The sequence below is a fragment of the Eurypyga helias genome, unplaced genomic scaffold, assembly GCF_000690775.1.
Source record: "Eurypyga helias isolate BGI_N326 unplaced genomic scaffold, ASM69077v1 scaffold11055, whole genome shotgun sequence".
Taxonomy (NCBI): Eukaryota; Metazoa; Chordata; class Aves; order Eurypygiformes; family Eurypygidae; genus Eurypyga; species Eurypyga helias.
The window spans coordinates 1-11,326 of NW_010250801.1; the positions used below are offsets into that span (position 1 = coordinate 1).

Consider the following 11,326-nt stretch of genomic DNA (forward strand, 5'->3'; position numbering starts at 1 on the left):
AAAAAAAAAAAAGAAAAAGCTTAAAAATCTAAATGTACAAATTCAGCCTTGAAAGGGTTTAGTGCAAATATGAAAATTAACAGCATAATTTTAAGGTACTTAAATAAGCTTTAATATAACTAGAGTGCTTCCTTCCTACACACTTTCCCGTCAACCAATGCAAGAGCACGGAGCATTTCTCGCTGGGAGCGGGGACAAACCCAGAACCTGGGAACCAACAGCACCAAGTCCTGTGTTCCACCATCGATTTGTCCCTCGAGGGCAGACGGGGCAGGCGTTAGTGGAGGAGCAACACACGTATCAATGTACTGATCCTGGAGCGGAGGAGCGAGGGGGTGGGAGCGAGGGGGTCAAGAAACGCCGTCCCTGTTCCTGCCATTCAGCGCACACAAATGCTGGTGGGATGAGGCGTCCGCCGAGCCGGCGCGCACAGTCCATCCGCCCGGACAGGCGGCGCGTCAGAAGGTCTCGTCGTCGTTGCAGTCGGCCGTCCAGTGCCCGAACATCTCGCAGGTATCGCAGTAGGGGCGCTCCTCTCTCCTGCTGCCGTGGTAAGCCGAGTGGGGCGGCTCCTCCAGCATCTGTGCCTGGGTTGGACAGTCTTCAGTGTCGTGAAGATCAAAGCAGCCGCAGATATCGCAGAAGAGACGAGGTTTCTTCTTCGACAGGCTTTCTTCCTCACTGCAAGATCAGCACCAGCGCACGTGAGCAGGGAGCTTCCCCTTCAGAGAGCAGAGATGCCCGTTTCCTGCCCTGCCCGCTAAGCTCGCGGTTACTGAGTCCGGGAAACACCAAGCTGGTCAACAAAAGAAAAAACCCCAACCCTCCTGAAGACCATCCGACGTCTCTGCCACCCTGCAGTACCTTGCACTGTAATATTTACTGAACAAACCGCTCTCTTCCCACAAACACAGCCATTATTTAAAAAAGAAACACATCTAAACCTGTTTCTCTCTTCCCCGCGACCGAAGAGGCCTGACGCCACAACGCAGCGATTAGGCTTCAGCTCTGTTTCTGGGGACCGGATCTCCCCGTCCCTGTGACGCTGCCGGCCTCGTACAAGCAAAGGCTTTTCTCCTTCGTTTGGAAAGGGCCAGACCTAAGCAAGACTGACAACACATGCTGGGATTCATCGGGGTGTGTGATGGGTAACCCCAGAGGATCACTTGGCACCACCAGGCACACGCAGCAATGGACCCACAACAGCGGCCGGATTCAGTCGCTACGTTGAGACAGCGACGTTTGTCTCCCGCACCAGCTGCATCAGGCCGTGCCCCGCACAGCGGACAGACCGGCCCGCTGCCAGCAGGCCCAAACCACAACCACGACCTTCCCTTAGGACTTATACCTGTCGTAGTTATTGACCTCCTCTTCATTGCCATTGAGGGCTGCTTCGCACATTCGTTGTATTTTCAAGTTCAGTTCTTCATTCCTCCTCTGCAGATCCACTATCACCGAATTCAGGAAGTCAATCTGCGACAGCCAAGGACAAGGACAGTCAGCAGGCTGAGGACTGAACCGCCGGAACACGCGCAGCGAAGAACGACCCGCAGGGTAACACCGGATCGGCTCGAGCTCCTACGGGCGGACGGCTGTTCTGCAAACAGCGCCCGGGGACTCTGAAACAAGGGACACAACTTCCCAACGGACCCTGAGACCCTCCCTCAGGGCGATCTGCGTCCCCGGGGTGCCAGGCGCCTAGCCAGCGTGTCCGACGGGCATCGGGGGTCTCGACCCACCACGGATCGAGCACGTTCTGTTTCTAACGTCACGTTTTGAAGGGGAAGGCAGTTACGTAACGCTGACCAGAATGACGTGATTCCGCTCCTCTGCACCGGCGGCTCTAGGGGCTGCTCCCCAGCGCCGTGCGGAGGGGCCCTGTACCGCACCCCAAAGCCAGGTCGGACGCCGGCGGTCAGCAGGGCCAGCCCTGCAGCAGCGCTGCCGCGTGTAGCCAGGAAACGCTTGGCAAATCAACGCCCTGAACGAAACTCAGGAAGCCAAGAAGCGGAACAAACCTCGTGCTGCTTGGAAGGAAGGGTTGCCGCCAGCAGGTGAAGTCAAGGAGGCAGAAAAACAGAAGATGAGTGGTTAGTGGATGTCAGTTACACTACTGATCGCGCAGCCTAGGAAGGACGTGTTTTAATCCCCAGGACTGACACGAGCGATCTAACGAGGACCTGGGCGCAGAAGGCGCTCTGTTCTAGCCGTGTTCCCCAGGCATTTGTCGTCACAGGCTGCTGTGGCACGGCAGCGCTTCACGCGTGCGTTGCGGTTATCAAACTCCCTGATTCGCTTTTTCCCAAATCGGTTACCAAGCACAAGCTGAGTAACTTCCTGGCTCCATTGCTGCCCACCCTCATTCTGAGTGAAGTTCTGCAGTTAAGAAGAAAGCCAAGAGCAACGTTTTCAACTGCAGAAGTGGGACGTGAGCTCAGGCAGCCCCTGTCTCCAGGCTGGCAAGCGCCAGAGCCAGGTGGGCCACCCCTCAGCCCTCGGTCGCATCCGGAAAGCCTTGGAAAGGCCAGCACGGAGCAGCGTATGAGGGTGCTGTGCTGGGCTGTACCTCACCCAGAGGCTGCAGGCCAAGACCTGCCTCCCTGCTTGCTTCCTCGCGTTCTGACAGCCGGATTGGTATTGCCCGTCACCTGACTCTTCCTGCTCCCTGCCGTTAGTGTTTCCCTTCCGACGCAGAAGGTTAAAAGATAAATCTGCCCATTATAATCCTGATCTACAGAATCTGACAGGAACTGCCTTTGGAAAAGTACTTCACTGCCTACGGACACACTGCTGTTTTCGCATGCTGATGTTTCAGAACAAGTACCTGCTTCTCTTTTGCAATTTCATCCTGAAGCAGGTGAGCAGCGATGTCACCTTCAAAGAAAAAAACAAGCAAACAAACAAGGTATAAGTAGCCAGTAATCTAAATTATGAACGGCACAACGGCTTTAGTCGGAGCCTGAAGTGATGGAATTGTCGCTAGTCTCCAAACATCCTATTCTCACTGTAAGCTTTGGCAAGGGTGACTCCCATGGGAATTCTCTGACCGCTGCATTCCAGAAGCCTATGCAAGACTGCATGTTACTTACTAAACCACAGATCTTAAAAAAGCACGTGCAGGTGACAGGGAGCGTTGCGAGGTCTCCGCGGGAGCGCTCCTCTCGCAGAGACGAGGCTGCAGTGGTGCGCAGCCCACGCAGCTCGGCACAAGGTAAGCACGAGCGTCTCGGATGTGGGACTGCCACGCCGGCGCCAGGTGGGTGGTTCTGGTGCAACGCCTCCACGACACTTTGCAGCTACAGCAAGGAAAACCAGAACCACTCAGAGAGAGGCTCTTGCAGAGAAGCCACACCATGGCCAGGATCAAGTTTTCTGGTTTATGCACATGTTTCAAGTCAAGTTGCCCCCCGTAAGGGTGCGAACGGGGTTACCCGGTGACGCTGGCAGCTTTCACACTCTGCCGCAGAGCTCAAGTCTTACGCCTGTCCCACAAGAGCAAAGTCACGTTTCTCAGGAGGTTCAGTTAGTTAACCCTCCGTTTAAGGCTCGGGTTAACAGGGGCAAAATCCTGCAAGAGTAAAGCGGAAGGCACCGAGACAGCGGAGAGGCTCTCTTTTACCTGAGGAGCTGGTGACAGTTAAAGGCTGTTCGTTGTTTTCCTTGAGTTTTTGCTCCAAGTTCTTCACCTTTTCCTCAAGTTTCAATTTGTCAGACTCCAGTGACTTAACCACTGACTGCAAGGTTTTTGCAGAAGCATTTTCTCCACGGAGCACCGTGATCTGGAAGAATTATTGGAGGACACTTAGACCTTCTAGCATGAAGCCAGGACCAAGACAACATCCTGAGCAGTAAGGGCTGAATAGCCACCAAAAATAAGGCCCGAAGTCACCGAAGTGTGCAGAGACACCGCAGATTTAACTCAAAGGTTTAACTGTGCTACATTAATAGAAGGAGAGAATTAGCCACCTCTCCAGTAGCAAACGTACAGAGCCACACGCGTGCAGCCATAACTTAACTGGAAACTAAGTACCATCTCGCTGTTCCTCATTTACCTCATTTCTGAGTTTTTCCAGCTCCTCATCTTTTTGTGTGATCAAGGCACTAGTAACACTGATGGATTTTTGTAACGACGCTCAAAACATCAATTTCTTTTTTTAACGTTGATTCTCTAGAAGAAAACCAAATACAGCCAGAAATCATCTGAAGAATAATTACTGCTGTCGCCTAAAGAAGTTTAATTTCAAGTACCAGACTACTGTAAGAAATGGTTCTTAAAAGGCACATTTCAGTTCTGCACTTGACTAAGATTTTACGTACATACGGACATTTCAGATGTTACAACTGTGGAAACAAAGCAAAAACTTTACCTAGGTAGCACATGCCAGAATCTGCATGTCATCGTATCCATTTCAATTTAAAGGAGCAAGTTAAGAGACTGGGGAGATACAGGATAAACAAACATGTTGCACAATGTTCCACAAAAACCTCACTTCAGAGTTTTGTCACTTCTTTAAAATTATTAACAAGCAACAAAACACACATGCAAAGCTCATTGTACAAGTGTCATGCAAAGCATGGATGAGGCTGGACATATCAGCTGGTCCTCACTAATTTCAGTGACGTCATTATTTCCTGACACACGCGCTTGGAGGGTTTTGGGGTCTTTAATACTGTTTCGGCACAAAACCATGTGGAATTTTTTTTACTTCACGGAAGAGGGGTTGAAAAGAAATCCTCCAGAGCAGGCACAACCCCCTCCTGCGTACCCACGCCCCATTTTCCCAACCTTTTCACTTGATCTATGAAGAGACGTGACTTCTGCCTACGAAGCCCGTCCTGACAGCGACCTCAAGGCATCACAGCTACGACACCCTCACGGCGGCTATCGCGTCTCCCTGGGAGGTGTCACAACGCACCCAGCTGAGTAACTGTCCTCTGATATGAGGGCTAGTGCCACAAAAGGTCTCTGCAAGCTGAAAGGTTTTTGGTTAAGGAAAAAACCCACCACGCACAAGAACTCATTGCTCCCAAAGCTGTGTTTGCTTATCTAGAAGACAAACTTGATTTCCGAGCGCCCAGCGGCACCCAGCAGTGCCCAGCAGCGCCCAGCAGCTAGCTGCCCCCTCCCCGAGCTCCTGAAGGCGAGGGCGGTGTTCTATGCCATTCCACACCTCTCGTTCTGTGCCATTCCATGCCTCTCGGCACAGAGGATCACGGTCTCTTCTTAGGAGCCGAGAGTGCTGAAGACACCCAGGGTACCCGACCGTGCGCCCACCACCCAGAAAGCCCCAAGTAGCCAACACGTCAGAGCTAACCAAGTGGCACAGCGACCTCATTTCATTCACTGAGCGCCACCACGCTGCCTCGGGACCGTTCGAAGGATCAGGAGCAGAACGCATCCCTGAGTGATGGTGCTCAGTAGGGAGGGGGTAGCCGTTAGGTTCAAGTGGCAAAGTTTTCACATCCACAGTATCTACAGTTAGTGAGAGCCATGATGCCCAGACCAGGAAATAGAGTGAATCTCACTGACTCAAGATAAACAGGAAACTCAACAGTGAGAGCACAATTAATGCAATTCTTTCATTGTTTGGAGTAAACTGGGGAATGGAAGCAGCAAGTGGAGAATCTGGGGTTTAGAAAAGCTGATGTAACTGCCAAACAAGAACCAAAAGGTTGATTTTGGTTTTGGTGTATTTTTACAATGAGAGAATTAATATAAGCAGAAACACAGTAAATTGCAGACTGCCCGACTGCCTTCAAACGCGTGTTGTTCTCCTGTTAATAAAACCCCAGCGGGTAACGGCATTTAAGGGATCTCGTCGGCAGCCCACATTCAGCAGAGCTCTGGACGCATGACAGCAGCCTGTTCTTCAGCATCCCGCCTCCGCAGTGCTCCGCTGAGCTGCATCCAGGGTGCAGGGTGGGAAAGAAATGCGCCCCCAACGCACCCGGAGCAGAGCTGCCCTCTCCGATCCAGAGCTGCAAATCCAGTACTTAAAAAGTACACCTGGAGGTTGCCACTTACCAGCTCTGCTGTACCCGAGACTTCCCCCCAGCTTCCCCTTGGCTGCACGGGCAGCGGTAGAGGGGCAGATGGAAACCTCAGTGACCCACCTCACGCCCAAGAGCTTGCCTTTAGCCAAGGCTTCCACTTTTCGGTCAGATCTTCATCTCGGAGATCACGACCAAACATGCTTTTTTGTACAAATAAGGTTAATGTGCCATTTGTTGGGCTTGGCTTCAACCACCACAAGCATTTAGGTGGTTGAAAAAGGCAAACAGTTTGCGAGAGTATAAATATTTACGAGTTCTGTGTTGGAGTCTAGAATGGTGTAACACAGGGGGAGAGAAACGAGAAGGGGGGAGAGAAAACGAGGGGAGAAAAGGGTCCCTGTACTGTAGCATTGTTTTTCCGTCTGCAGAGCAGTCTCTCCGGGAACCAGGCTTTACCGCTCCGGTTGGAGGCCCTCTGAGATGCTGAAGGTGGAAAACCTACACACGGAGTAGGTGCACGTCACTACTTACGTTTACGTAAGTGTGGATCACGGGAGCCTACCCCAGCGATGCTCTCGGCTCCAGCATCGTCTGGAGTACGATTCATGGCAGAGACAGCAAACGCGAGGAGCACATGTTGAACGTGAAATGACTGTGAAATGGTGTGAAAACTACTTATTTTATCAGGGGAGAAAAGGCAAATTGATTTAGTGAACTTAAATTTTCCCCCTGCCAATTCAAGTTCAAAATAATCTGCCTGCCAGCAGGGACTAAAGAAAAACAACAGCTTTGTCATTTCACTTGCCATTTTGAAATTTCACTTTCCTGAGGAGGCTAAACCACGTTTGGAGCGGTGTGTGGAAGTCATGGGAGAGAGGGGGTTTTGGTTTGGTTTAATATTGAGTCACCCAGATTCTTCCCTTACTACAAAAATAAGAAATTCTAAGAATGAAGCAAATACCTTAAAGTGTTACTGGGCAAGCTTTAAAAATGCAAGATAACAAGAACCATGTTAGAAACACGGAGTAGAAATGGAAAATATCGTAAGGAAGAACTAAATTTGCACCAAGGAGCTTTTCGGCTTTGGTAAAAAAGATAGACTATTTTTTTAATACATACATACATATATATATAGAGCTGAGTATTTTACAAAACAGAAGCAAGACACCAAGGGACAAAGGCAGCCAAAATATGTACAACAACTTTACTTAAAAAAAAGAATTATTTATTGTAACGTGGATAGACTTTCTTGAGTCTTACCATTAAAGACACACAGATATAGCAAGGGAGGCAAGGGCAGGAAAGGGAAGAGAGAGGAGCGAAATGAGTATTGATAAAGAGCGCAGGCCCAAAGACAGTCAGACAGTTAGCAACCCACAACGAACCTAACGAGCCGAGGAACACACAACCCCCTTAGATTCCTAAACACCCTGCTACTCCCGGCTGGACTACTGCACAGAGGGAGTCGCTAAAACAGAGGAAGAGAATTCCAGTGGGTGGGAGGCAGGAAAACTACTGCTAGAGACCTGACCGAACTGCAACAAAGAGACGTCTCTTTGTCAGTGTCTCAGATTCTTAAGGCAAAAGGAAGAGATCACCGCTCATCTCATCACCAGTGGCAGTGGAATTTGGGAATTCAGAGACACCCTTTTTTATTTAATCAGCTCTTCACTTGGCCTAACCCTTTCCGTTGAAAATAACAGCATGTGCCGGGGTATTTTAACGCCGACGGCCTGTGCCCTGCGGCAGTGGGGCTGACGGCTTCTGCCGCTTGTTTTCTCCCTTCTCTTGGAGGTTATCCAACACTGTTGAGAAACGTCAGGAGGCCGGACGTGGGCATCCCAGCGAAACCGACTGAAGGGGCAAGAGTGCTAAAACTCACTCTCATGATGCCATAATTATGTAGGTTATTACAGGCAGCTCACAGAGAGCAAGCAGAAGGAAAATCAGAGCCACGCACTTTGCTTTTTACAGCTTACTGCAGAATGTGTCTTTTAAAATATGTGGTGTCAAACAGAACTGCTGGAAAGGATTGGTTGAATCTTGGGTCCCCATTCCCTCCTTCCTTCCTTCAAGCAACTTTCAGGTATTACAATATTTAAAATATCTCTCAACTATTTAAAATATATGTTTTGAAACAGGTTAAATAACAGGCTACAAACAGCATTCTACGCTGTCAGCAGCACTAATACTCTCTTTTCCCTCCCTTCCACACATCAAATATGCTGGAGATGATCCTCAGTGGTGTAAACCCAGCCATTACTGAGGGTACCAGATGGTCTTTACATCAGCTACAGACTTCTCTCCTGACCTTCTCCTTCACTTCGTCTTGAAAAGCAACTTACGCCACCCCAAAGGCCGAGCGACCCGGTTCCCGAGGCTGGCCAGAGCCCGAGGGTCAGCTCTTCGCTTGCCTCTGCCGAGCAACGGACCAAGCTCTGCACTCTCCGAGGGAGCTTCAGCTCCTGCAACCCCTGTGCCGCTGCTCTTCCAAAGGTGCACGACCCCCGCCCCGATAACGGCTTACTGGGGCGTGAGGAAGGATCAGTGGGTAATTCTGAGTAGCTAAGGGTGTGCGTGAGTACCAAAGCGCCTCTCGCTGTTCCCTGCTGTGACCATTATCAGTGCAGGAAATTCAACAGGGGTTGATTTGGTTTTCCTGGAACATACCTGGTGTCCTGGAGAGCTGCACCTTTTCTAAGGATTTATGTAACTTCTTCTGAAAAGCCCCCCTCTTCCTGAAGACATCGTGGCACTTCACCAATTAACCTGCCTTCCACACAAACACTGCAGACAGACAGTCATTTTGTAAGTGGGGAGCGCTTCCGGAGCAGCACGGTTTACCAGTGGATGCCCCAGTCACCCAGGACAAACCTCCTGCCATTTCCCAACAGTGCGGAATGAGCTGCAGCAACTCCTGCCCCGCTGAACTCGGTACGCCCAGACGACGAGAACCGGCCCTTCAAGCCGAGCAGCTGCTGCTGCTCTCTCCTTGTCTGGGTTTTTTACTAACAATCCCGGCAGCACTGAATCTTCCCATTACTCCCTAAGAGCCGATGGGCCAGATCTGTAAGCACACGTATTCACCAGGCTGAGGGACATCCCAACATTCCAGAGCGGACTCAAAGCACTGAACTGGTTGCTGAAAATGAACCGCTGCCGTGGGAGAGGTGCATCACCAGAGGAAACGGCAAATTCCACTGCTCAGCGTGTTCTTCCCTCCACACAACTACACTGCCTTCCCACTTCTAGTAACGAGAACAGGAGGATACACACACTGGCTTACAGACGGCAACGACCTCCGGACTTTTAACTGCGATATGACAGGAAAGAACCGCTTTTCCTTAGTGCTGGTTTTGCACTACGTGTTCTCAAGTTCTGAAACACACACCAAAGGCAACTTACCTCTTTTTCATCTCTAACAACTGGTTATTGAGTACTGATCTCTCCTCTTCCAGCTAAAACACAAGTACAAGAAGACTACAGTTAATAGGCTAAGGATTGTTTCCTTAGTACCAGAGCAACATCATCATCATCAAACCAAGGTGGGAGAGGCTGCGGAGCCCACAAATCCTCCACGTAATCGATTTTCTCCTGGGACAACACGCACACACAAATTGTCCAGTGACCAGGAATTTTAGCTAGTGAGGGGCCATTTCTGCTTCCTCCCGTGTTTGCGTGTCCTGTGCACACGTGAGATGGGAGGCAAGAGTTGCCTTTTATTTCCGGGGCCCAGGCACTCCAAAGAGCGCCGTGAGCCTTGGCGTGCCTGGCTGTTAGGTTTAGCCCCATATTAGTGAATTACTGGATTTGCCGCTGTCCTGACCTGGATAGCTGTCCTGCTGATCCGCATTTGTTACTGTATCACTGGAGATAAATTATTGATCCCTAAAGCTGTCGGTCTGGTGTCTGTTACTGGATCCTGAGCTGTAACTTAGTGGGGCCAACTTAAGCCCTTACCACGAGGAAGGTCTTCAGCTGAAAATACTGTCGCTGCAGGTTCTTGGGGTCTGAACCGACAGGCACACGTAGGCTTAGGAAACGCAGAACAAACTGGCCAGCCACCAGCTGTACAACAACAAAACTGCAAAGCCCCACTACAGAAGATACACTGGGGTAACTGAACTTCTGAGAAAGTTAGAAATTAAGTATTTTTCAGGGCAATTAATTATTTTCCACCATCTCCTCCTTTCTTCTTACTCAATGGCAAAAGCCAGCAATTGCTGCCCCACAGAACTCCTAAGAGTAGCAACTACCTGTGCCTTGACTGGAACACAGTCTCTGTTCAGATCTCACAAGCTTCCAGGGTTCATCCACAAGGTCAGCAAGACACACACTTATAACGGAGACCTCAGAGCCCCGGGAACAACAGCCAAGAGTCTCTGGCTGAGTAAAATCTTTCAGCACTTTGCAGACATCGAGGTTTGGCACCGAGAGGCACAGCAAGCATCAAGCAGTTTCCAGAGAAAGTTCCCACGAGAAGGAAGGTTGTCTGCCAGCCTCCAATTCGTGGCTAAAGGCAGCTCACCCAGATAAACTGTATCCTCTGTATTTCCTGACCACTTACCTTCTCCTTCCGTGTACTGCACTGCTGTTAAACCTTCCAGGTTTAAGGGCAATTGGTACCATTTTGCTGGCTTAGTCAGAAAACTTTATTGATACAAAACACAGATACTAGGAGGGTGTGAAGAGACATATTAGAAGTCTGAAAATCAAAAATCTCTCTCTCAAGGAGACTGGCCATGGGAAGAGAGTGAGCAGCCCCAGCGCTACTGAAAACCCTCCCGAGCTTGTGGAATGCTCCACGACTGCGAGCACAAACCCTGCATCTCTCCTCCCTTTTAGCTCCCTGCTTGGCTGTGGAGAGAGGAGTGATTTTTGTACAGACCAAGAGAGAAGTGGATGTAGAAGAGAGGGAAGTAAAGGACGGGATGTGAGAGGAGTTGTGCGGCTTCTACACCCCGCTGCAGCTGCACCAGTCACCGATCAAGCCCTGGGAGCTGCATGGTGGAAGGGGAGAAAGGACGCCCCTTGTCTCGACATCTCTCCAGCCTCAGAGCACACTTCCTCACACCTTTACTAACAGAAGGACTGTCGGTATTTCTACACCTTTCCAACGAAGTTAAAACGCCCGGGCAGGTCTGAGGCTCCCGGAACACCACAACAAATAACTTGGAGGCAGAAAAGGTCCCCCAGCTCAGTATCTGACTGGGAATCTTTACCTAATTACAAACAGCTAATTATTTATGGATCGATACAGAAAAGCACCCCTCAGCATCTTTAGCATGAGACACTTTAACCTTTAGATGTCAGGATAAATCATTCATGAAAG

The 11,326-nt window shown here is 50.1% G+C and overlaps 1 protein-coding gene across 1 annotated transcript in view; it reads right to left on the reverse strand.

Annotated features, from left to right (window-relative positions):
- Positions 1-277: 277 nt before the first annotated feature.
- LOC104509756 (CAP-Gly domain-containing linker protein 1-like) overlaps positions 278-11,326 on the reverse strand; it is a 39,815-nt gene continuing 28,766 nt past the window's right edge. The window contains 8 exon segments of the mRNA XM_010151796.1: positions 278-681; positions 1,349-1,473; positions 2,019-2,024; positions 2,825-2,874; positions 3,620-3,779; positions 4,053-4,134; positions 4,136-4,168; positions 9,400-9,452. Of these exon segments, the coding sequence (XP_010150098.1) occupies positions 459-681; positions 1,349-1,473; positions 2,019-2,024; positions 2,825-2,874; positions 3,620-3,779; positions 4,053-4,134; positions 4,136-4,168; positions 9,400-9,452 (732 nt within the window). The 3' untranslated portion in view covers positions 278-458.